The sequence below is a fragment of the Odontesthes bonariensis genome, chromosome 7, assembly GCF_027942865.1.
Source record: "Odontesthes bonariensis isolate fOdoBon6 chromosome 7, fOdoBon6.hap1, whole genome shotgun sequence".
NCBI classification, from domain to species: Eukaryota; Metazoa; Chordata; class Actinopteri; order Atheriniformes; family Atherinopsidae; genus Odontesthes; species Odontesthes bonariensis.
This window is the reverse complement of record NC_134512.1, coordinates 27,984,861-28,010,331: the sequence shown is the minus strand read 5'-3', so window position 1 is coordinate 28,010,331 and position 25,471 is coordinate 27,984,861. Positions and strand designations below refer to the sequence as shown.

General features: G+C 42.1%; 1 protein-coding gene across 8 annotated transcripts in view; it reads right to left on the bottom strand.

Annotated features, from left to right (window-relative positions):
- LOC142384281 (unconventional myosin-IXAa-like) overlaps positions 1-25,471 on the bottom strand; it is a 128,075-nt gene that overhangs the window by 25,470 nt on the left and 77,134 nt on the right. For 5 of the 8 annotated variants that reach the window (XM_075470401.1, XM_075470404.1, XM_075470403.1 and 2 more), the window contains 7 exons: positions 24,871-24,971; positions 24,547-24,673; positions 20,692-20,781; positions 12,403-12,519; positions 10,581-10,715; positions 2,866-2,987; positions 1,589-1,730 (listed from right to left, as the gene is read on the bottom strand). In XM_075470401.1, coding sequence (XP_075326516.1) covers positions 1,589-1,730; positions 2,866-2,987; positions 10,581-10,715; positions 12,403-12,519; positions 20,692-20,781; positions 24,547-24,673; positions 24,871-24,971 — 834 coding nt within the window. The remainder of the gene's footprint in view (positions 1-1,588; positions 1,731-2,865; positions 2,988-10,580; positions 10,716-12,402; positions 12,520-20,691; positions 20,782-24,546; positions 24,674-24,870; positions 24,972-25,471) is intronic. The other 3 variants (XM_075470402.1, XM_075470409.1, XM_075470406.1) reach the window with 1 other exon arrangement.

Below are 25,471 nucleotides of genomic sequence, written 5' to 3'. Positions count from 1 at the left end.
TTCTGGAACATTTGTTTGGTCATAATGCACAGCAGCACGTTTGGAGAAAACCAAACACAGCATATCAGCACAAACACCTCATACCAACTGTCAAACATGGTGGTAGAGGAGTGATGATTTGGGCTGGTTCTGCAGCCACAGGACCCGGGTACCTTGCAGAACTCCTCTGTATACCAAAGTATTCTGGAGTTAAATGTTCCAGTTAAATTCTGGAGGCCATCTGTCTCACAGCTGAAGCTTGGCTAAAACTGGGTCATGCAACAGGATAATGATCCCAGCACAGCAGCAGATCTACAACAGAATGTCTGAAAAAGAAAAGAATCAAGGTGTGGCAATGGTCCAGTCAAAGTCCAGACCTCAACCTGAAACGCTGTGGCGGGACCTTAAGAGAGCTGTGCACAAACAAATGCTGCAAACCTGAATGACCTGAAGTTCACTCACAATTCCGTGGGAGACTACTGATGAACATCATGCAGGAAACTGATGTTCTGCAAGCTACTGAGTCATGGAGTGCACTTAGTATTTTAAGACCTAATTATATCCTGACAAATAGAACGTAACAATCTAAAGACGGTGGATTTCCTTCTTCACGTGACTGCATGGAAATGATTCAAACTCCTCTTTCCTACACCTTTCACTTCCCATTAAATGTGAAGTGGAGAAAATTCCCCTCACACCCACATGAGTTCAGAAATACAAGCCCCGTGTCCTCTGGCCCATCTGTCTGTGAGGGAGGAAAAACTTCGGCTGAAGCTGCGCCGCGATAACAGAGCCATGGACTATAAACCCTTCAAAATCTTCTCTCACTCTCCGTATGATACAAGTCAGCTGTGTGTTCAACGTCATTACACGACTAAAGCTCCCGCTGCAAAATTGACACCTAAACGACTTCTTGGCTTCCAGCTGATACGGGATACTTTTCCACAGCCATGATAACCAGCTGTTATGGATTTATATCATACAGCGAAACAACAATACGCTCAGCCCACTCCAGCACATGTGCTTCTTATCAAAACGCAGCTGAGAGAATAAAATCGAGCCACAGAAATAGGTCGACACGGCAACAAGTAGATCTGCTGCTGGTTTCTCCACTAAATTTTTGATCTTGCGTTCATAATGGTTGAAGCTTTCGGTATCTTGGCGAACACTTGAACCGATTATTATTTCAGACTGTGACTGGCATGTCACAGACGGATGACTCATAATGCCTCATATTTGGCTACTTTGCAACTATGAATGTAGCAGGCAGAGTCAGGCTGCTAATCCATAACTGTGATACATAAATCCTTTTTTTTTTTTTTTTTTTTTTACCCTGCCCGTGTTGTTGCCGCCACAATCCACAGAGACACACACAGCACCGCGGAGGCTACAAAGATCAGGGACGTTGACGCGTTACTTGGAGAAACAGTTCCGTCCTTTTGGAAGGCAAAGAACCACACAAAAGTGTCCCTAAACTCAATTTTGTAGCATCACACGAGCACTAAAGAATTATGACTTCAGTTATTTTCACTCATTAATAGATGCGTCCACTCAGTGACCCAGAGTGTGAACAAAACAAGGACGTCTAAGCGAAGCTTTTTCATCTCACCTTGACTCCGTACTTGACTTTTCCAGCGTAGTGTCTGATGATGAAGGCGGGCTCCATGACGGCAGGGAACTCGATGTAGCTGTTTCCTTCATGCTGACGCTTGAACTTGTCCAGCAAGGTCTGATTGGAAGCTTGGGGGAAACTGGAAAAACATTTTGGATTTAAATCCGAATGAGATCCAAATTGTAATATGGTAAATACTCATCTTTAGACATTTCCAGTAAACTCTCATTTAGCAGTTATTCCGCAGCGACGTTTGGGTAGAGGCGACATGCAATAGCACACACAACAGTTATGGTACATTTAATGTTTTCTTCGTTTTATTTTACATCTGCTGCTGCTTTTCCTGCAGCTGAATACTACATCCTGGAGTTCTCAAGGGGACTGTTTAAATCTAAAGAGAGAATATACACACAGATAAATTGTGCTCCTCTCCGGGTAACCATTCTGTCACAAACGTATCACTGTGGCTTTAGTTTAACCAGGGCTGCACTGCCTCCACTCGCTCTTGCTTCTTTGGTGGTTTCACCTTTGATTTATGGACATTTGACCTATTTGCTACTAACCTGTGCTGGCTGAGTCAGCATTCCAAGAGATGTTTCATATCATCTCAACCTCCTCTCCCTGCACCTCTGAAACACACTGCTGGTTGAAGAATATCTGCAGGGGTTCTGAAGCTTGATGCTTTTACTGGAGAAATGAACCCCCCGCACTCAGCCCTCTATTCTGCAGTAACCTAATCCATCTCTCAAGAGGCCCTGAAGCCTCACTAGCTCCAGTAACTGTGAAGGATGAGCTCTCTAAGTGTCCTTCTTTCTTTTTTTCCTCTCTCTCTAAACATTCAGCATGAGGCCTCTTCCACTAGCACCATAAACCCCCACAGAGACACAGTTGCCCATCTTTATTTAAGAAGAGGTCCCCCTTTGACCCAGATTCTCAGAAAGTGACCCCTTCTCCTCTCCCACACACCCACACGTATACGCACAGGATTTGGTCAACTGTAGGCGTTATTAGATCCAGATGAAGCAGCTATGCTAAGTGGCAGTCAAGATGACAGCTAACAAAGAAAAATACAGCTTTGTGCGTACCGCCTGGTGGGGTTTCATGCGGGGGGGTAAGTGAGTTGGATTTCATTCATGGGGCAAAGTGCTGATCTGCGGCAGAAAATTTCACCACAGAAAAAGCAGTCCGATTACTGCCATCTGATTACTATACTGAGATATACTGAGAACAAGGCCGGACAGGTCGGTATCTATTGAAATAAGCAGGTGGCGTACTTGCACTCCTCGTCCAGCAGGTGGAACAGAGCTGTGGGTTTCTTGCTGATGAGGTTGAGGCAGCCGCTGTTGTCGATGTATTCGATGTTGTGCCAGGTGATGCCCTCTGCCCTGTACTCCTCCTTCAAGGAGAAACACAAAGAAAGGACTCCAGTCAATAAAAACACAAAGCAAACGCAGCGGAAGATGTGTGTGTGTGTGTGTGTGTGTGTGTGGGGGGGGGGGGGAATCAAGGGAACACTCACTTCTTTTCTGGTTGACACCGAGTTATTTACAGTTTACGGGTTAAGTGGTTTTCTCAGAGGTTCTTTCATGGTAGAGATAGTTTCCAGTGCTGAGACTATCAGATGGGACACTGACTATGATAACAAACAGAACAGTGCGACTCACAGGCGTCAGAAACTTTAATACTCGAGAATACTTTCCACGGTAACGGATCAAAAATCCAGGTGATGATTTCACTGCAGCAAAAAAAACCCGAATTGAACGTCTGTGAAAACACCTGGCTGCTTGTTGGCGGTCAGTAAAAGTGTTTTGGTAAGGCGTATATGTCCCTGGGGGCCAATGACAGCAGAGGTATATGACCCATGTCCCCTTTAATAGCCACAGGGGAGAAACCAGTGAAAGACACCAGTTGGAATGCCCCGCCAGCTGGGATGATCGCTGGAAAAATGTGTGTGTGTGGTTGTCAGAGTGTTTTTTTTTTTGGGGTGTGTGGGTTACGTTCTCCTCTCCAAGGGAAGCTGTTGTCGTGGTACATTTGAGAAAGGCATATAAACAGTTCTTGCTCCAGTAGCTCACGGGTCGCGCCGCGTGTTGCTGTTGGACTGCTTGGAAAGAGCAAACACACTCATAACCCTGAGTCGGCTCCAGCGGGGCGGTTGGTGGAAGAGAAGGAGCTTCGTATCGGGCTGATCGATGCCAGAAGCGAAAAGAACAGCCGACTACTTCTCGTGCTACTGGAACCAGTGGGTCACTGCAAACACAACTATTCATCCCTCTTGAAAAGACGAGCTTATACCCTTCCTTGTGCACGCAGTTCTGATAAATAATAGGAGAGCGTGCATGTGTTCAGGGCTTTTTTTTTTTGCCTTGGACTCTGTTTATTCAGGTACGCAAACATGAGAAAGTAAGATAACGCATCTCACAAACTAATTCACAACAAGAATAACCTGTACTGTATGTAGGCACGAAACATCCAGCATACAGAGGAAGGTCAAGAATGGTTTGTGCCAAAAAAAAACAAAAAAAAAACACCAAGCTACGATATCACAGCGTGTGTAGACTTAGAGATTTTATACACATGGAATGCAAGCTTGTGTGTTGGACATATTGTATACCTATGGTGCATTTCTTTAAGAATATCTTCATTTTTGCATGTTTACACCCTTTTCAGCAGTGTGTTTTTATCGGAGTTGACGTGTATTTTTGAACTAACAACATTATAATGAAGTACAGAAATGTGAAGTATTTTGGCAACTATCTGCAACACATGCCGAGCGATTTTAAAATAGTGCTGGAACATACTATTAAATACGCAACATGTCTGCCTTCCTCTTCTCTTTTTTTAGGTTGTTGATTCACTGAGGAAGCATTCAGGGCACGTGGAGGGTTTGGTTTTGTACAGAAGTTGAACCGGATCGTGCAGAAGGAAAACAGAGCCGTAAAAAAGTTGCATGCGTGTGTTCCCTGGGTTAAACCTCATCAAGGCGAGCGCTCAGCGATGGCTGATACAGCTCATCTGGCTAATTTAGTTGCGTCTGTGAGACAGTTTGTGAACACATGTGTTGACTCAGAGAAAGAGAGACAATTAGAAGCAGACACACTGATGAAGCGGTAGACTCACACACACTCACACACACACACACACACACACACACTCAGTCATTTCCTTACAGTACGTACGCACATGAACGTAAACGGCCCGGCTCCTCAGACAGAAAGCTGTGAAGCTTTGACTCAGTGTGTGAAGCACGTAAACACGGTGCTTCAGTAATGATTCAACACAATCCATAGAGGTCCAGTGAAAGCGTTATTTCAGACTGAACAGAAGAGATTGCTAATAAAGACACAGAAAAACAGAGCAAAAGCACCCTGAAGGTTGACCTTCAATTATAACCCTGAGATGGAGGAGGTAGAATGAAAATGTCCGACTTCTTTGAGCAAACAAAGGAAACAGCATAAAGCCACAGCGGCATGTTAATTATAGTATAGTAAGTCAGAGCATCTCAGAGAACACAGCTGCTCGTCTGCTGAAACCTGATCTTTGTGGGTTTCACTTCACTAAGCTAAGACAAAGCTTAATTAAGCAAGTGCTCAGAAAAACCATCATACATCATTTCAGCCTAATGAAAGCACGGAAAGTTTAAACCATCATTTAAAGCCAGGAATGATAGTCGTGAAACATCATCTGTGCAGAAGAAGAAAGAAATCTTGATTGAGGTTCATCAGAAATCACTTAAATGTTTGGTGAAATAGAGGAATATCGCCAGGGGTTCTCATAGCAGTGTTTAGTGGTGAAACTTAGATCTATCTTACACTCACAATGAAAAGAGAACTCAAAGTATTGTGACTAAACAGCAGTGTTAAAAAAAAAAAAAAGAAGAAAAAAAAAGGGCTTCAGTTTGCTGGGGAGTATAAAGATTGGACTCTGAAGCAACGGATTACTGTCAGAATCAAAACTAAAGATAGTCATTATTTTCAAAGGCGTAGAATTAAGCAGTTGGAAATGTGAAAAGACCACACACCCGTATACCAACTGGCTATGCATTCTGCCATGTAGCTCTCAAACTAATCTGCCTTCCTCACACGAAAGCATCTTTCCTGCATGGATGCCAGAGTTTGCAGAAAAACTCAAGCTTCGAGGAATGACAAAAAAAATGAGACGAGTTGAAATGAGACACTGCGGATGCTAAAAGGCGAGACCCGTGCTCAGAGAACCAGAGTTGGGCTCAGTGAAATGAAGGGCAAAGTTTTAGGGGAACTTCATGCGCACATACAGACTTTGTGAAGAGCAGAGGCTGAGAAGTACGCTGTGGCTGTTAAAGGGCCACACACATACTCAGAGAACTGGAGTTGAGTCCAATGGATTGATTCTGTGCAGAATCAAGCTGAAGGAGGGAGGATCACCACCGATACCCGCCTTTGTAGTAATGATTTTACTCTTAGTAGCTTTACAAACTTTAACCAAGGTTGACCAGGATTAACAACCACTGCTGATCTTAACCAAACACTAGCTTTGTTTTTCCATTGCGCCGACATTTGTTAAGGCATCATCAGCAGATTGTGGCCCGCAGTCATACTGTAGGTTTCCTAATTTGCTTAGTTGGTACTAAAGGTCATTTAAATAGTCAGTTAAACAGTACAGAAATATTCTATATCTATATAGTGCATTTAAGATTTCACAAACCAAACAGCCTCAACAGACATTCCCTCAACAACTCAGAAAAGAGGATAATGCAATTTTTTTTCAATCATCCATGTTTAGCCGAGGGGTTAATAACTCGTTTTCTCTTCGAAATGGCTACTTGCTACATGTTCTTAAGGGAAAGATCTGATAATGTCTTTCTCCAACACTGACACTCACCACAGGTTAAATAAATAACTTAAAGTGGATAACTGCCATGTCTGGAAGCACACAAAAACCGGTTTAGGGAATGAAATAGTAATGAACGCCAGCTTCTGCTGAGTCAAGCTAACAGAGCAGGAATAAGGTGTGTGTCAGCAGTGGACAGAAAACATGAAATCTACTGAGTTTACTGTATGACATCAGTAAACCGATACAATTCAGCTTTGACATAATACTTGAAAAAGTTCCTGCGCCACTATAATACAATGGACTTTAATGCTTACTTACATATATCCGACTGTCCCTTAACAAGCTGAAATGAGGTAAATTAACATTAAAATGTCTGCTGATCTCTTTAAACGCAGAGCGATTTAATGGATACGAGGCCCTTGAAATGGACTCAAATACCAGGCTAAAGCCAATGTGCACGCAATAAAATTCCCAACAACCTCCCGCTGCGTTGAAGAAAGCAGAGAGTTGTGTTGTGGTCAATGAGGTTGTTGGGGATTTGTGGCCATCCGTTCATCCATTAGTTAGCTGTGTATTTCTGCTCTCTGCTGCGTAACACAGTGCAGCACAAAGACAACCTGAGTTGTGTTTGGCTGCTGTAGAGGTGAGGGAGCCCGCATGTGGTTACGTGCAGTCCGCCATCTCCCCCGTCTCCTCTCTATCCTCCCTATCTTTGCATTTCTCCTACCCACACACCCTGTCTCTCTTTTTATGACAGCGGAGTGTTTTCATTGAGAAGACAGGAGGAAAAATGTGATGCAGCCAGTCCTGGTAAGAGCGACAGTGAGAAAGAGAAGTACAAACAGAGTGAGAGAGAGAAAAATAAATAAAAAGACATGCTGGCTTGGTTGCTATTAAAAATGCCCAGCAACTGGGTTTTGCCAAGGCATAGAGTTTAACATCTGCAAAGACTGAATGCTTATTCAGTATTACCTTTAATACAACTGCACATATCAGGTAAAGTCTGGAAGATCCCATTAAGGAAGGAGGGATGAAATCTCAAAGATTCCCTGGCTTAATGTTGAATATTGACCATAAACTCAACAGCAAGCGGCAGAATTCTCCATGTAGAAGATAGCATACCCGGCCACACGTTTTTAGATTTCAGTGAGCCAGCTTGATATCTCACAAGTTAAACATGACGCTGTTTTGCCTTGGGCGGCGGCCATCGTATGTTTTCTCGCTTTGGTAAATCGTCCTAACAGTGAAAAGAAATCAAGCACCAATTGGCACATTGAGTGCAAACACTGGAGCACAGAGCCTTCAAACACACTCTCCTTCCATCCAGCTGAGGGCTGTGGTTGGTCAGGTGCTGTTAGCTTTGGCTGCAGTTCCAAAGGTAAATACACGCTGCTGATAAGGACAACTGATTGGTTGGAGGAGAGTACAGCCCAGAGAGGAGAAAGGAGGAAAACACCACTGACGGATAGTCAGAATCACCTTTCTGAATCAGGAGTGCAGGCTGATACAAAGCAGTAGTTCACTTTTATTTCCATAACAGAGGATTCACGGACAGTAGATCTTTTCTGGACGCCTACTCTTTTTAGATCTGAGCAGACACTTTTACTCCCACAGCTCAGTTCACTCAGTCACGATCCAAGAACACTGAATGCGAACACGGAATTCCTGATGAGTTTTATGTGACAATTAAAAGGTTTATAAAAAGAGGTTGCGCCTTAAAAAAAAATGCTTGCATGCAAAAACAAATGTGTTACTTTTTTCCTACAATGGTCTGGAAGCAAGAGGAAAAAGAAAGTGGAGCGGCAGGGGACTGGAAGATGCAGACTGCAGTATATGGTCTGTTTTATTCATGAGGTTCAGCTTTGTTTCCATCACAGCCTCATCTTAGTCACAGCTGTATGTAATCCAGTATGTAAAATACTCTTCAAATAATAAAAGAAACTCAGTAAGCTTAAAATATGAATAAAAAAAATACAGCAATGTAATGATTAGCTTGCAGCTTATGGAAGCCAGGCAAGTTTCTGTATCTTCGACAGGCAAGTGTCAGCTGATCTAAGGTCAACAACTGCTAACAGAATACAATACCACAGACAAGGTGCAGAGAGCTTAATACCCAAAATGACGCTCAACTTTATTCAAATAAACAGAAATCAGTTGAGATCTGGCAACCCTCGATTAGTAAGCTCCAAAAGCCCGTCTCAGAGGGGCCCCGAGCCCAGCTCCACCTCAACTGCTGTCCTGTAAAGTAAACTCAGAGATGGCAGATAGCCAAAGTTTCAGAGACCCCCAGTGATTAAAGGATAACAAACATGAACTCTGCTGAAACAATACCGGGCACCATCCTGTGAGGGCGAGTGTCTCAGCTGCACTTTGACACTTATTAGTTCCACATAGGACATGGAACAAACCTTCAAAAGAAAGTTCATTAAGACGATATTTAATCAAGAAGCACCTGCTATCTCAAAAAAAAAAAAAAAAAAAAAAAAAACCTAATCATTGTTCATTAAGGTCAAAGTGTGTGTTTTCTTTACAATCAGCATCTTCCTGCTAAGTAAAAAGCAGGAAGACAGTAAATAATTTATTCTAACAAAACCAGTTTGTTAGTACATGTCACGTCCTGCAGTGTATGTAAAGGTCTCTGTGCATGGATGTGTGTGCAGCCTGAGGGCTAACAGTCGGAGACAGATAACACAGCCATTAGCGCAGGCTGATTGGCAGTCTGTAATCTCTACTGAGGGTGAGGGTTATTGCACTCGTTTACCGAAACACTGCTCTTTTTCACTCCCTTCCGCTCCTGCTTTGGCCGACAGCAACGTGCCCGCCTGCTAAGCTGCCACGGCCTGTCGGCATTCAGCAAGAGGAGATGAAAACTGACAGCCACTGCGACACAATCCAGCTGATCAGGAGTCATTATAGCACCCAAAATATCTGTGAACATTTTTCCCCTCTCAGTCTTGCTTTCTTTGTGGATATGAATAAGAACAAAACATACCCACACAATATTGAGTGGCCTGGCAGGCCTAATACATTGGTAAACAAGCATAATGGTTGCAAAATGTAGCTGGAGGAGGTAGTTCCAATGCCAGAGAGGACGTCACTCTGTTGTAGCTGAGATGAGTCAAATCAAAGCCAAATTAGTGGTAAAATGAAGGATAGATGCTGATCACATGCTCTAATTGACTCCAGTACCATAACCGCCTTCTGCAATTTTCCTCAGACCTTTTTACTGTAATGGAAATGCTTGCTATTTTAACATAGCTGCATAATTACAGCTGTTAGCATCATAACGTCAGAGGGGACATGGGTGTTTAGCGCTAAGCAACCTCACATGAAAGGATGTTGAACTTTGTACATATGAAACACGATAAAGGCTGGTGGTATATGACAGAAAAACAAAAATAAAAGATTATCTTTACATTTTATTAGTACATCTAGGAAGGCAACTTAAATTCTCATGTTTGCTTTGTAGCTCTTCTGCTGCTAGTACAGCAAAGCTAACAGATGCTTTCAGGAATGTTCAAATTACAACAGAAGCAAGTAGAGCGACATCGTTTCAACAGCAAAACAGCCTTTTTTTTCGGTTTCCCTCAATGTCCCAAATTTCATTTTCTTTCCTTGCATTACTCTTGTGTTACTCTTCTACTGTCTGGGAGGCAGACTTTGATGCTAGCGCTTATTTATCACCGGTGCCACTTCAATGGAACCCGTCCCAATTTTACTTTAAACTACGTTCAAAGCAGCTCCCTTCTTACACTGTTCTTACATGACTGTACTAAAGTACATTCAGAGGTTCCCTCAATGCAGCCATTCACTTCCAACAGTGTGACATATAAAGCAAAACTGGAAAAGTCCTCCCTTTCAAAAGGAGGCTTGGTGGGTTCATAGTTCACGCTATCAGCACGATCGCTCACAAACATCAAAGTGTTTTTGAGCAGCATGTAACAGTACAGGGACATGACGGCAAACCATAAACTGACATCACCACATATTGTGGCACAGTGAAGCAGATAGTGTGTCGTCATAGTGACAGCAAAACACAAAACGCAACAATATGTTATCAGCAGCTGCACAATATCTATTGTATAAAGGAAAGGAAAGGAAAGGAAAGGAAAGGAAAGGAAAGGAAAGGAAAGGAAAGGAAAGGAAAGAAAAAAAAAAGGAATTGAAAGGACTGTACCTGTTCCAGTTTGAAGATGTGCTGGTTGAAATAGTGTTGGAGCCGTTCGTTGGCAAAATTGATGCAGAACTGTTCAAAGCTGTTGTTCTCATAGTCTTCAAACCCAAAGATATCCAGGACTCCTATAGACAGGATCTGACGGGAAAGACAAACAGCTCATAAAGTCTCTACAGTTTATATATTACTGAGACCAGCCATGAAAGAAAATGTGATAGAAATCTGAAAAATGATTATTTGGCAACATTGTAAGCAGCTGTAAGATTCATGATGCTTTTTCAACCTTATTTAGTTATGTTTTAATAATGTGCTGCTTTTTATATCCCATTCTTTACAACCTCAGAGTTGCAGTTGCTGTGTGTCAGGAAGATTCATGCCATCGTATATCTTTGCTGTGCACCATCTCAGGGAGGCTCTCACTTGGAGAATGGCTTTAATTATGAAATGGACTATAAAAGGTGTTTCCAATTTATTCGATTTCGTCGAGCCTTGTTTTATTTCTTTCTGAAGGGTATTTTTCACTCGACCGACCAAAGCACACATGAACACAGGCTGCATGTATACACAGTTATCTGACATTAGAACCATGACCTTGACACCAAGTGCAACCTCATCGACCCCGAGACAAACACACACAGACATTTGATGCGAGTGCCAAGGGAGGCGCACACGCACACACACTCATATACACACACACAAAGTTGTTTTTCCATCACTTCTGAGGACATTACATAGACTTTACATGCATTTCCTGGAGACTTGCCCTAACTACAACCAGAAACACTGCTTGCCTGACCTTTATCTTTGATGATTTACATTATGGGGATTTTATTGTTCCTGAAAGAGAAGCAAATCCTCTCAGTGTGGCTGTTTTGTCCCCACATCCTCACAATACGAGTAATACAAACAAGCACACACACACACACACACATACATATACCCTCTCACACACACACATTGCACTGGGACATCAGAGGACCACAGGGAGTAAAACGAGCTGAGGGGAACTTGATGCCATCTGTCCAAATGTTCCTGGCACACAGACCAGACCAATAGACACAGAGATATACACACAGACACACAGTGTTATATGCTTTCTAATTCCTTAGATGCTCCCACTGGGTAAAACTTGCCAGCTGCCAATTCAATATGCACACACACAAAAGAGCATAATAAAAGACTAAGAAAAAAAACAGTAAACAAAGGTATGAAAAATAGAGCGTTGACATGCCCTATTTAAATGTAGTCAATTGTATTATGTTGGAGATGTTGTATATGCTCAGTTTTAGAGATTATAATATTTATTATAATTATAATAATAATTCATGTTGTGATTTTTTTTATAATTACGGAAACGATAAACTGTGAAATAAAAATACTGCCATATATCTTTTCATTCATCACAAATTTAAACAATATATCTAAATTTGGTTATATGAAAGAGAACAGAACAATGAAAGACTTTTGGAAAATGGCTTTTTTTTAATTTAATTATTTATTTTTTAAATCAGACAGTACATTTTTTTTAATAATAAGCTTCATAGTGGACACACTGCTTCTGGTCTTGTTAGACCTTTGATCTGGTATTTTTGTTCCGTCCGAGTCTATGAATCTAAAAGACAATATACTGTATGCTATCATATTGAAAAAGTCCAAAAAGGATGCAAATAAAGTAACAAACACATGTTAGAGTGCCTTAAGTTGTCTTTGTGAATTATTGGTTTCACTTTTATTAAGAAATAAACATTTCATTTGGTGGAGGATAATCATCTCCTTTCAGCCAGATATTGTAGGTGTGTCTTCATGTGTGCTTTGGGTTTCCTACCTTTGAATTGTCCTCCAGGTCCTTGTTGTTGAGCAGGGCGTGGTTTGTCCTGAACACAATCCAGTCGAACAGCGCGCTGTATAGTGACTTGGCCATCGAGTCCCTCACTGTACCCGCCTACCCACGAATATACACAAAAAACAACATGTTGGTTATGTCTTGAGCAAAAGCATATGGAATTTGTTATTTGCAAAAGGAGCCAATCCTGGGAACGTGTTTTTATCACTCCTGCTCACTGCCTTGCTGGAATAACTACCCTCTCCTGACTGGCCGTGTTTTCATCGTGCCAACAGAACAACAAGTTCCCCCCTTTGGATCCCAAAATGAAGAAAACATGTATTTCCTGACCTGAAGCTTGGCTGAATTATTTATTTTTTGCTTTGGTTGACTGTTAAAGATTACAGGAAAATCGTAGTTTTCAATTTTGTTTTGTTTGGTGAAACAATATGTTAAGGATTTAAAGAAAAAAAAAAACTACAATGTGAACGTTAATGCGTTGGTAAAACTACATTTGGCTGTTTTGTGTGAAACTCATCCGTCTGCTCCAACCTCCTCCTCGTGTGCATCAGACACAGACCTTTTTCACAGCAGACAGTCCGGCTTGTCACAGCATGACAAGCACAAGTGTACTGTCGACACCGACGGTGGTTAAGCTACTTTAGGTGCCTCAGTAAACTTTGACAATGAACCAGCACAATGCACAGCAGCAGGGCCTTCCCTCATGTGGAATGCAGCCATCATTATAACACCTTTGCATTTCCTGCTATAACATGTTCCGTTAAAAAAGGGTCAATACCACCTGGAAGCCCATTCACTTCCATTATAATCCCCAGAGAGTTTCAATGTTAAATTGTATTGCACTTTGCGGGTGTTGCATCATGGTGCTGAAAGAAGAGACACCAGCTGTGGAGCCAGGAAAGCACTTTGATCTTCTCTTTTCTTTTTTTTTCTTTAGCAGCTCTGCAGAAACTATTGTCAGTGTGAGTGGTTGGTCCTTTAACAACTATTGTAGGTAGTGTAGGAGAGGAAACCTGACTAGATTACAGCCAAACACCTGCCCACTGCAGTAGCTTCGACAAGACAAACACAACATTGATTTCTATATTCATACACAAACTAAAACGTTAAAGCAAAAACTAAAACAAAACAAAGCTTTTTTTATTTTATAAAGAGAATTAAGAGTGACATGCATTTTTTTTTATCCATTTCTTGCCTTGATGCCAATCTGGAAATCTATGTTATGCATATGAACCGCACGGGCTTCTCAAATCAGCCAACCATTTTTCTGTTCGCATGCTATTTCTTGCATGCATCATTCAGGCTTTCAAGACGAGCACAAAACTAGGACTGATGCCCCTCTTGTTTTAAATTCCACCACTCCAGTAATATATGAAATTTAATTCTAACGTTACTTTCTAGACTAATAGCAATATGCATCTACATCTATCTGAGCTAGAGCAAGAAACATTTGGTGTCCCTCAAGGCTCAACTCCAGGGCCTGTTTTATTCCTAATTTACACTCATGGCAGGGTTTCCTCTGCAGCTGTGGGTGATAATATTTTGCCCAGTAGTGCAGATGCCACTCACTCTTCTATTCAATCCTTTTTTGGTGCTTTGCTGATTTCCCAGCTGCACACAGTAACCGTGAATTTGTTATCAGAGCATGTAAAACTGAAACGGTTCTTTGTAGCATTAAACCTTTCTACTGTTTTACAATACAAGTTTTAAAGTTGTTTTATTACTTCCAGCTGTTCTTGTTTAGGTTCATTATTTTACATAAAACCTGAATGTTTCTAATTATCATAAGTTTATTGTTGAAATTATCTTGTGTTTTTTAAGCCTTTTAAAGTGATGTTCCATCTGACTGCTCAAAACTCAGTTACTGGTCTTGCTTTTAGCACCTCAGTAACACTTTTGATGTTTTTACTCAGGAACCAGAGCCATAAGTACCTCCAGACCAGCAGATCTTTAATTGGGTCACGTTTTGATCCGTAGAAAAACAACATTTCTAAGAAGACCAATTATGGCATCTCAACAAGCCAACAACAACTACTTGAATGTATTCTTTTTTGATATGACAAAAAGCATGCTAAGCCAACGTGACTTGTTTTGACTTGGACTGAAGAGCATGTGCTTTGGCTGCGATATGCGTTGTTATTGAAAAGCAAGTGGAACAAGACAAAAGAAATCTGCTTCAAGTGGGTCAAACATTTTTTCTTGCCATGAATCCCTAACTTGTGTGTCTAGTAATCAGAAAAAGAAAAGAAAGGTAAGACTCTTTGACTGTAAAACATATGACTCTATGTCAACAACTTGCGATAGCAAAGATGCAAAGTCATACTCATATAAATGCTAATGACCAAGTATGTTCAGCGGGTTCGATGCCTCACTTTGAACTGCAATGCCACAACACAGACTGAGAGGGTAACAACTCCAGCAATCATCCCTGTCTTATCATCAAATATGGTTATTAACAGCAAGCAGTAGTGAGAATGACAAGATACATTTTCTCATGTCAAGATGGCTGTCGGGTCATTTAGCTGAATGAGCGTTTTTATACATTCCAAAAGACACTTATGGTGTTTTTATTGCCTTACAACAAGTCATTTGGATCCAAAGACACTGGGGTCTTCCTCCTTTACCTTATAGGTTGCTACAGAGAGTACAAACCATAGACTGCTCTAAAACATTCCTTTTGCATTCCAAAACAAATAACTATTTACAAGTCTCTAAAACATAGGCCAGTTACAGAAGTGTGAAAAAAATGAATAATCATAAAAGTCTGGAATGGAACATTTGAAAACCAGGCTTCTGTAACTCACTATGAACCCCCTTTGCAGGCGCACCAAGTCTGAAACGACTCGTAGAAACTTGCTGAGGCCACACGCAGCCGGCTGGCATGACGAAGCAAAACCGCACTTTTAAAGCCTGTCTCTTCACGCCTGCATTATTGATCATTCCCGATATTTTTAGCAGGCAGGCCTGTGACGTCCCTGTTCCAATGAAGTTATGCAAGAGTATCATGAATAATTCAAAGTTTAAAGAAGAATCCCAACAAAAATGCTCCAGCAGGATGTCAGGAGTGGCAGATCAGATGAGACGTGCTCACTGAGCATGTATTGTCTCCGTGTTTTGCCATGTAACTTAATTATTCAACACAATGGGACCGGTGAGGAACAAGGAGGAAACATAGCTGGAAACAAATGGGCTGAAAATGTTTTACTGAAGGGGGCCACCCAAGAAACGGCAATTTTAATTAGAAGGACTTTATCAGAGACTTTTGTTAACTGGAACAGTTGTGGCTGTTAAACTAAGTCTCTGTGGTGTTCGTAATTAAATGGCTTGAAGAGGGGAAGTTGTTGCGCCGCCATTTATCTTTTTCCTCTGCCTGAAAACCACAGGGGGTGTAAAACACCAGCATGACTTCACGCAGCACGTGGCCTGCAAGATTTCTCACAGCAGGATGTTTTGAGTGCGCGCGTGTGTGTGTTTCACCAAATTATATTAACTTGCATGTTTTCAATAAGCATTTATGTACCTGCCGTCTGTGTCAATGCCCATATGAGCATGTGTGTCCCTGTGCATACATTTTACAGTCCCCTTGCACGAAGCGTGTTGTTTTATATGCTCACCATAAATCTTCAGTTTCTCTTAAACTAAGATAAAATGGTTCTTCGCATAAGAATGCAATGTGCTTAAGTAGGACAAACACACACACACACACCTACCCGTTTCTGTCTTTCAAACAGGAAGAAGGAAGTGGTGGTGTGAGAATTATCTGGAACTCTAATCGAAAATGTCAGAGTGTAACAGCTCACATTATCTTTGCAGACTTGGGCCAACACTCATGTGAACTGATGGACCTTTTCTAAACCTAAGCTAAACCACACAAAGGTCAAGAGTTTTGGCACCCTGCATGGCCAGTGGAAACGTGTAATTTCAAATGATTTAGATTAGATTTGATTAGACTCAACTTTATTGTCATTGCACAGAGTACAGGTACTGAGACAACGAAATGCAGTTTAGCATCTAACCAGAAGTGCAAAAAGCAGTTAAAGTGCAGAGTATGTGCATATGTTAAGTGTAGTAGTGAATAAATGCAAAAAGCAGTTAAAGTGCAGAGTATCAGCAGTAAATATAATCTAATTTAGCTGGATAACTTCTTTTTGAGTTTAACCTCAGCTGTTGAGGTGAGGTTAGACATTTGGTTTGTTTACATTCATAAAGTTATAATCAGCATTCTACTGCTTTTTAAAAATACACCTCAGGCACGATAGAGGATGTGGGAGAACACTGTTATTCAAATATTATTTGAAAAACAGTTTGTGTCGCACTAGAGCCCAGTTCGAAAAATGTCAAATTACTTGGCAAGACATTAAAGTTCCATCTACCGACACGAGCAGCGACTGCTACGGGAGATTAACTTCTCTGTTAACATGTCTCGCTCCGTCGTTCTGTCAGATGTTTTGCAACAGAAGCCGTCTTTTACATCTTTTAAGCCGCATAACAGGGCAAACATTGTCTTCCAAAGTAGTCCTATGACAGCAAAATCATTTCCAAAACAATCTAACAAACCTTTGGTTCGGTTTCAGACTCAACAGACGACGTTAATCGTTCCCTCCGTATGCTATTGAATCGTTGGCGAAAAAAAGTGTAAAAACTCAAACTCAAAAAAGCAGATTTGCTGTATTTTATTTATTGTGATTTTAACTTTGGACCTGTCCAGGGTGCACCCTACCTCTCGCCTTATGACAGCTGGGATAGGCTCCAGACCCCCCACGACCCCGAGCTGGATTAAAGCTGCGGTTGGCAACTTTTTTTTAGTCATATTAGCTTGAACTGTCATGGGATTCTGGAAGTAGAATATTAAATAGGCTGTTTAGGAAAAATAACGAAATCTGTAGCTCCCTCTGAAGCCTGTAATCATGCTTGCAAAAACCGAGCGCTCCCGGCTGTTTTTAACCAATCAAGTTAGGGTGGAGGAATCCTACCTGTCAATCACAGCTTGTGCACACGCTGCTGAGCGTGAGTCTGCCCCAGCTTGTGTGCGCTCACACTGGTGTGAACTCACGTGCACAACCTCGTCCACAGAGGGTGAGGGGTTTGGGGGGGCGATTCGGAGCTTGTTAGAGGTTGGAGGAGGGACCTGAAAGTTGTATCAGTTCGAATTTTCCGACTTTAGACTCGGAATTTTGAAAACCTGCCGACGGCAGCTTTAAGCAGGTATAGGAAATGGATGGATTTCCACATTGCTTTGCTCTGTGTATATAATATACGGACTCTGCTTCTTAGTGCTTAATGCAGGTAAATGCTTCCTGGAAACAACTGCGTGTGCACTCTTTACATTATACAGCAAGCATCCTACAAACTTATCTCGCTTCTAATATCAACCAAAATGCCTCTGCAGTTTCCACTTGGAAATATAAGGTTGACTGTCAATCCATCTAACATAGGAAAGCAATTTCAAAGCTTTAAAGGAATTTACTCAATTAATTTTTCCTCAAGCGAGACAGACAAAGCGCATCTTCGCATTTGATAAGTACAACTGCATAAAAAGTGCAGCTGAAGGTTGTGTATGTTCTTCCTATTTTTTGTGACAAATTACCACTTTATCCCTAAACACACTACATCGGCGGCATCGTCTCTTGCTCTGGGACTCTTTGGAAGAATAAAGAGAGCTACTGCTGATTTTCAAAACACAGACCCGAACTCATTACTGCAGAAGCCAAGAGCTTTTTTCCTTCCGTTTCTGCATCCATCTTTGCTTTAATAAGAATATTAAGAGTGGGGGAAGCACTTTGATTGGAAAATGTGTATTCCAATCAAAGGAATGCCCAACTTGCACACACGAATGTTAACACGAAATTACTCCTCCGCCTTTGACCCATCCAGTTCAGCACCTGTTGAACACATATGCACATGCATGCGGTCACACACTCATGGAGACTCAGGGAGCATGGGGGTACGGGCACCTCAGCCTTGGCAAGGAGGTGGACTGCCACCCCTCCAGCTGTCAATCTTTTTGAGCGGTTAGAGTGGGAATCAAACAACGGACCATCCGGTTAAAGGACGACCCACTCTAACCACTGAGCCAATTGTGGAAGGTGTGAAAAGTCTTTTCAGAGGCCATGAGCAAAAATAGTGACAAAATGGTTGAGAAGCACAATTTTTGCAGCTTGAACAGGAAATTACTTCAACTTATTCCGGAACTAAATTCAAGGCATTTATTACACAAGTATTACACCTAACTCAGCGACAGCATCATCCAATCTACTAAGTTTTCTCTGTTTAATTGTTCTTGGCAGAAAGTTAGGGAAATGCCAGCCTCTGCTGTGCAGCACCCTGAGGTTCAGATGGTCAGACACTGAGACATCTCATCCAAAACTCCCCGAGACGGCTGTGGGTGGATGGGACAGCTGCCTAACACACTTTCTCAAATGTTCTTATCCAAGTAGGAAGAAATCATTTCTGAGAAGAGACAGCAACATTTGCCAGGTTCTTTTTTTCCCCCTGTGTTTCCTTTGTATAAAAACAGGCGTGTTATGGATTCCACAGGTGGCCTCAACTCGCTCCCACGGCCTTCGGTCAGATCGGGGCAGGCCCTCACTTTCACTATTCATGTAGTGTGTGTGTGTCTGTACCCTTTTACATCTAAGTGAGGACCGATTTGAATACAAAGATTTAGGAGGCAGGGCAGTTCTCGCACGCAAAGACATTTCAGCCAGTCCTCTATTTAAAGGTTGAGACAAAGTTTGGGAATGACCAGGCTAGGAATACATACACAGGCACAAAAACTTTGAGAACATGCCAGCTAATTTCAATCTTGAACTCTACGAGTTTGCCTTAAAGATGTCCCGTGTTGTTATTTTTCATCTTACCAAAGCATTGTTCCTGTACATCGTCAAGCTTTTTTTACAAAGTTAATTTCATCCTTATAAAGCATTCGTAACATTGTTCTGGTAAAAATACACTGACGCCTACACTTATTAGCTTATTTGCGAGCGAGCAGTAATTCTATTCTCCATCTTTGATTTTAAATCGCGATGTTTCTTGGCACGTTCTTAGCATAAACTTACTATCCTAACAAAGATACAGAGGTATTCGAAAAACAACCCCTTCTTCTGTTGCAGAATCACTGATCCACTGACCCCCTGACTCCCCAGGCTGATTCAATGTCTCAGTGTCTGACTCTTTTGGCCGTACAGTTGGGGATTTCCCATTATGCTGATGTTCTTTTACTCCACACTTTTAGTTTTGTCTCTCGTGATGAACAGGGACCTTAGAGGGTCTTTGGGTTTTTTGCTTTTCTCTCTGCGTGTCCTCGTGTATCCCTCGACCTCAGATCAAACCATGTCTAGAATAACAAGAGGAAAACTTTCATGGCATGACGACAGAGGCCGCAGGACAAAGTTTATCAGAGCTGCGAGACTCATTCGTTACTATATCTCTGATCACGCCGTCTGGGCCTGTGCTCCACAGCCGGTTCAGAAAAAGTTAATTTATGTGTAAGGAGACAGAGACAAACAGAATGAACAAGGATCTGGTTTCTGGCCTGCGCGCTGTATATTCCAGTGGAGGTTGCACATTCCTAAGACAAGACCACATGACAGGAGCAATGGGGTGTGGGAGAGTGGGAACAACTATTGTTGGGCTAAACTAGCTCGTAGCTGCGTTGGCTGACAGGCAATTTACTGCATGTGTAAATTTCCTCTTCCTCAGACAAAAAAAAAACCTGTTTCTCAACTGAACCACCAAAGGCTTTGGGGACAAGAGAGATAAACTAAAACCACCGAATGCTAACATTCTGTTGCACTACAACACTACAGCTCTTCAGTGGAGCCTATCTGGGTCAAGCCGAGGCACCCAAGAGGTATATTTCCCAGACTACAAGTCTAGAGGGCTGTATGGGGAGGGTTAAGAAACACCACTGTTGCCTGACTCCACAGGAAACAGGAAGTTGCAGAGGAAGAGACCCCCATCAAAAGAGGCTTAGACAGAAGTGGTGGGGGCTGGGGGAATGCCACAACAATCCTCCTCAACATGCTCCACAGCATGCACACAAACACAGAATCTCCCTTACAGCTGACGTGCTTCATAACAAAACCTTCGGCTCCACTATTCTTTCTTGAGACACACTGGCCACCGCACCACACAGTAACCTCTTCACTACTGCCAAATGCCCCTTGGGGTTGAATGTGTGGTGGCAGTAAAGGATCAGACAGGCTTTATTCCTTTAGGAGCAATCATTGTGCTTGTTTGGTGCCGATCGTGTGGCAACTAAAAAGTCACCTCTGCAAGTTTGTAGGGCACGATGAGCCTTTCCCCAACAGTCACCGTCTTCCTGGTTGTCAGGGCTTCGAGCAGCATCTCCTCTTTCACCTGGAAAATGAAGACAATCAAAAAAAAGAAAGTCATGAACAAGGGCAATATGAAGGTCAGTGTCACTGGAAACAGAGATGTAGGGGACTGGATAGTGTAGTGATAAGATTGCCACCTTTCGTGTAGGTGACCTGGGTTCAAATCCCCTGCATGAAAGGTACTTCCTCCAGTAGGAGGTCTTGCCTAAGGACCCCCTGACCTGCCTACCTGTAAGTCGCTTTGGATAAAAGCGTCTGCCAAAAACACAAGTAAAAAAAAAAAAAAAGTCGTGATATTAAGACTGAAATATCGATATCGTGCCGCTGTGATTTGATGTCTGCTGAGAAAATCAAAACATTGTATTTCACAACCACTGATAATAAGTTGATTTTAACAAAATTGTTTTATTTTTCTCCTTGTGGAGCGCATGTTGGCAGCTTGAAAAATTGGCAAACTGGTGAGTGACTGTGCTGTTTTGGTATATTAGATTCATTGTTTTTTTTTTTGTTTTTTTTCCAGAATCACCATCATGATGATGAATTGAACTAATTCATCAGGCATTTAAGGCACCAGACAGTCAAACACAGACGTTCCCATTTAGCAGTTGCATCTACAGACAATGCATTAGTTGACTCTGTCATGGTGATTACGATATAAAATGTCATGTCGGATGATTCTTTTCACGTCACTCATCTAACCGACACCTTATTCCCCACAGTGCTGAAGCTCATAATTGTCTTGCTGCTTCTATCTAACACAGCTGACCAAGATAAGCCTGTAAACACTGCATACCGTCTTCAGACACACACACAAACACACACACACACACACAGAGGACAATCCTATGTGGCCTGTGGGAAACTTGGCCCCAGTCTAACCGCTGATGACAGGGCCACACTGGGAGAAGCAGATGTCACTGCACACATCTCCTCTATCTACGGGGATTATGGGAGTGGGCCGAACAGCTGCTGCTGAGACCACGTGGATGTGCGAATACAAGTGAGAGCACATCTTTTGAGTGTCTGCGTGATGTCTTCACGTAGAAAAAGAAAGGGTGTTAACGTTCTGACTAATACCATTACGGATCTATTTTTGCCTGTTAGCTCTTTTGTAAAGGGCTCTGGGCTCAACAGAGGTGGGGTGAGAACAGCAGCGGGAGTGCGTGTGCATCTGTGTGTGTGCAGTGAGTGGTATAATCAGACTTCATTTCACACTGCCTGGTAATCCCTCAACTAGGAGCAAAGCCTATTCTGTAGCCTGGTGATTGGTCTTTAGCTGGTACATTTCCATGTATTTGTTGCTTGGTAACAGGCTCGGTGTTCTCTTATAATCACAGCTCTAATTCCATAACTCACTGCGGTTTGTAAACGCTGGTTTGGAGTCACTAATTTCCGTTTTGAAGTACACCTAAAATAAAATTTGGACGGCAAAACTTTCATTCTGACCGGTGTCGCTCTTCTGTTTTCTGAGTAAAAACAAACCAACAGTCAACCAATTCAATTGACAAAAAGGTGCTCTCACTGGACTCGTTTCCACTTTGCATAGGAATCTTTCTGGCAATCTCCAATCATTCAACTCTCAACCCTAGAGGATATCACTTTTGTCAGCCATACATCAGCCTATACATACATGCTCCACTTCCTGTTCAGGTTGCACCTCCGCAGGAAACAGGAAGTCCTAGTCAGTTTCATTCCCATTCAAGCATCAATCCACACAGTCCAAGAGAGGTGCTTCACATCACTTTGCAAAAACAGTGCAATGGTTCACATCCAGTCCAAAATGTGAACTATCTTACATATCAAACATCTGTTATTCATGCAAACTGAAGTAATTCTATGTTCAGAGTGTGAATACGGTGGCTGAGTTTTCCATTTAAGCAATTCCAGCCTGGCATGACCCATATAGAAGCGCATTTAACAATCATAAACAACCTATGTTACCATCTAGTCGACCCTGTTATGCAACGTGTCTCAAAATAAAGCTATACAGCACTTAATCAATAAAACATACGGTAAGATGTTTTGAAAGTGCTCGTCTGGTCCATACACTTAACTACAGCAGCCCGATGAGACCAAAGAATTAAATCAAATCCAATCTTACATGTGCGTGATGTTTGATTCAAAAATGTTTTTTTCTTCTAAAAACTACACACACTTCCACCGGGTGTAGGGCTAGATGAGCAAGACAAAAAAAACTAACAGAGGTGCCACAAAAACATGTATCTATAATACTGTTTTCCTTTTAACTGACATCTTTTTTTTTTTAGCCATTTCATCTCAGCAGAACTGCAGTTATGTTGCCAAATTGAAAACTTCTTTGTATCTAATGCCCTGTGGTTTGGGTTTTCTTCTTCATCTCTGCTTGAAGAATGCTTTATAGGTCCCAGAGGACGAACAGTCGTTGCATCTGCGCCACCTATCAGACATCCAAAATAAACTTGAACTCAAACACTGACCCTTGAGCATGTGGCCGGCATGTGGCTCAGCTCACGTCACTGCCACTTTGGATCTCTGGGGAATCAAAGAGACCAGCCTGGATGTTAAAGGGGAACCCTGGTATGCTCTCCACAGTCATAACATCCCAGCGGTGCTGTTGACAGGAGTCTCCGGTGCACTTCGGACATTGTTTTGTCAGCGAATCAACAAGCACATCCTGCTAATCGTCGCGGTTTTTAACAGGGACCGGGAGGTGACACCGTCTCTCAATCCCATAAACTTGGAAACAGTGCGTGGCGCATTGACCCATGCCAGAAAACATTTTTTTCCATGTCTGGCTTCATCCTGTGGACAGATAAAAGGTCCGCAGCAGTCTAAACCTACAGGCCTCACTGATTAGTGTGTATAGACTCACAGACTGAACTGCCCTTCACTTTTAGCCCGTTTTAAAAATAAAAACCAAATATAGAAAAAGAGGAATAATGAACAAGCACGAGATTGTGGAAGGTGCACCAGTACCGTTAATATTCAGTTTTACTTCTACAATCCAACTTTAACACCAGAGGCTGGAGGAACTTTCATTGAACTGAGAGAATTCATGTGCTCTCAAATATGTAATGTTGTTGTAATGTTGTATTGAGGAAGGAAAAGTTGACTGACTGAATAAGAATCGTCTCTGAAGCCTGCATCAATGGTTGATATGACTGTTTGGTCATTTAAAAGTGATTTAACCATGCAGGTGATTTTGGGACAGAGACAGAGACTCGCTGTTCCTGGTGGGAGAAGAACGCCTGCACAAAAGTTCTGAAAATAGCCTCGACACAAACAGTACTTTGTGGAAGTACTGGATGGTTGGACGGCTCTTTGGGACCTGAAGCACCTCTTAACTTCCGCTGTCACCACAAGCTGTGCTTGTGTGCCAGGAGTACTCTGTCTGCTCTCTGAAGGCTTTTTGTAAAAAAACATGTGGGAGGTGAAATCCCATTTTCTAACAGCATTCAAAGAGCACAGAACAGAGGAAAGACTTATTCCCTTAAATGGATGCTACCTTGTGTTGAAAGTCCACTCATTGGAGTCTTATGCATCTTTAGTGGGGATGTGATGGAATAACTTGGGCGACACAAAATGGCAAAGCTTAAGAACTTTGGGAGAATAAACAAGCTCTGTGGTAAAAACCCTGCTTCCATTCTTCATGTTTACCACCCATCAAGAAGAGCAGAGGATTGCATTTCTGCATAAAGCACACGAGACAAACGGCATGTTAATGAGACATTTTCCGCTGCATTTTCAGAGGGTAAAAAACTAAATGATGCGATTCAGAGCGGATGAAACGGCTGCGTGATCCGCTCACCTCCAGCAGCTCCGAGACGATGGGCAGGACCTCTGGGTTGCAGATGTCAATGGAATCATCCCTGTAGGTCTTCTTCTTGTAACGGATGTTTCCCAGGTGCAGGATCGCCGACAGCAGGGAGAAAATCCTGAGAAGGAAGACGCTCCGTCACTTTCACATTTCGATCATTTTCGGGCAATTACTCTGCTGAGTTATCTTTTTAAATTTGTGAAAGACCATTGAAAGAAAAAGAAAAACAAGCTGACAGCAACACGAGCTGGGAAAAAAAAAAAAAGGCCGATCCACTGGTCAATTAAAAATCTGACAGACTGTCGGCAATCTTACTGTTTGCGCGTGGCGGGTAGGAAGCCGACCATCTCCATGGCCAGCTGCAGCCGCTCAAAGTCATGTTTCAGGTCCTCTCCTTCAACTGTGAAGCAGTCCTGCTGGTGTCGGGAGGAAGCACACAAAAACAGAGAAGAGAAAAATCAACACCTGTGGGATTTTTTTTAATGCAAACACAGCTCACCAACTTAATTAAGAAACATCATTGAGAAAATAAAGGCTGTCTATACTGATTTACTGTCCATCAGAGGCAAAATTACTGTTTCACAAAGCAGGGTTTCATGAAATGTTTTATGTATAAGAATCAGTTTCCCTCACTACATGTGATACTATTAACGGGTTCTTTTTAACGCATTCCTATCTATGACTTCAAAATACACTTAAAATAAGGCATTTTACACATTTTTTTAGAACGGTTTGTCATCAGATTAATTAATAAGAATCAACACGTGAGTGAGTTTGACATAAGTCATGCGACTTGAATCTATACTTCAAGCAAACCTTCCGTCGGCTGCATCACCCGTCAGAAGACCCGCACATTCATTATCTATCACAGTCGTCCGACTCGGATCAGCAATCAATCCGTCAAATCGCACATTTT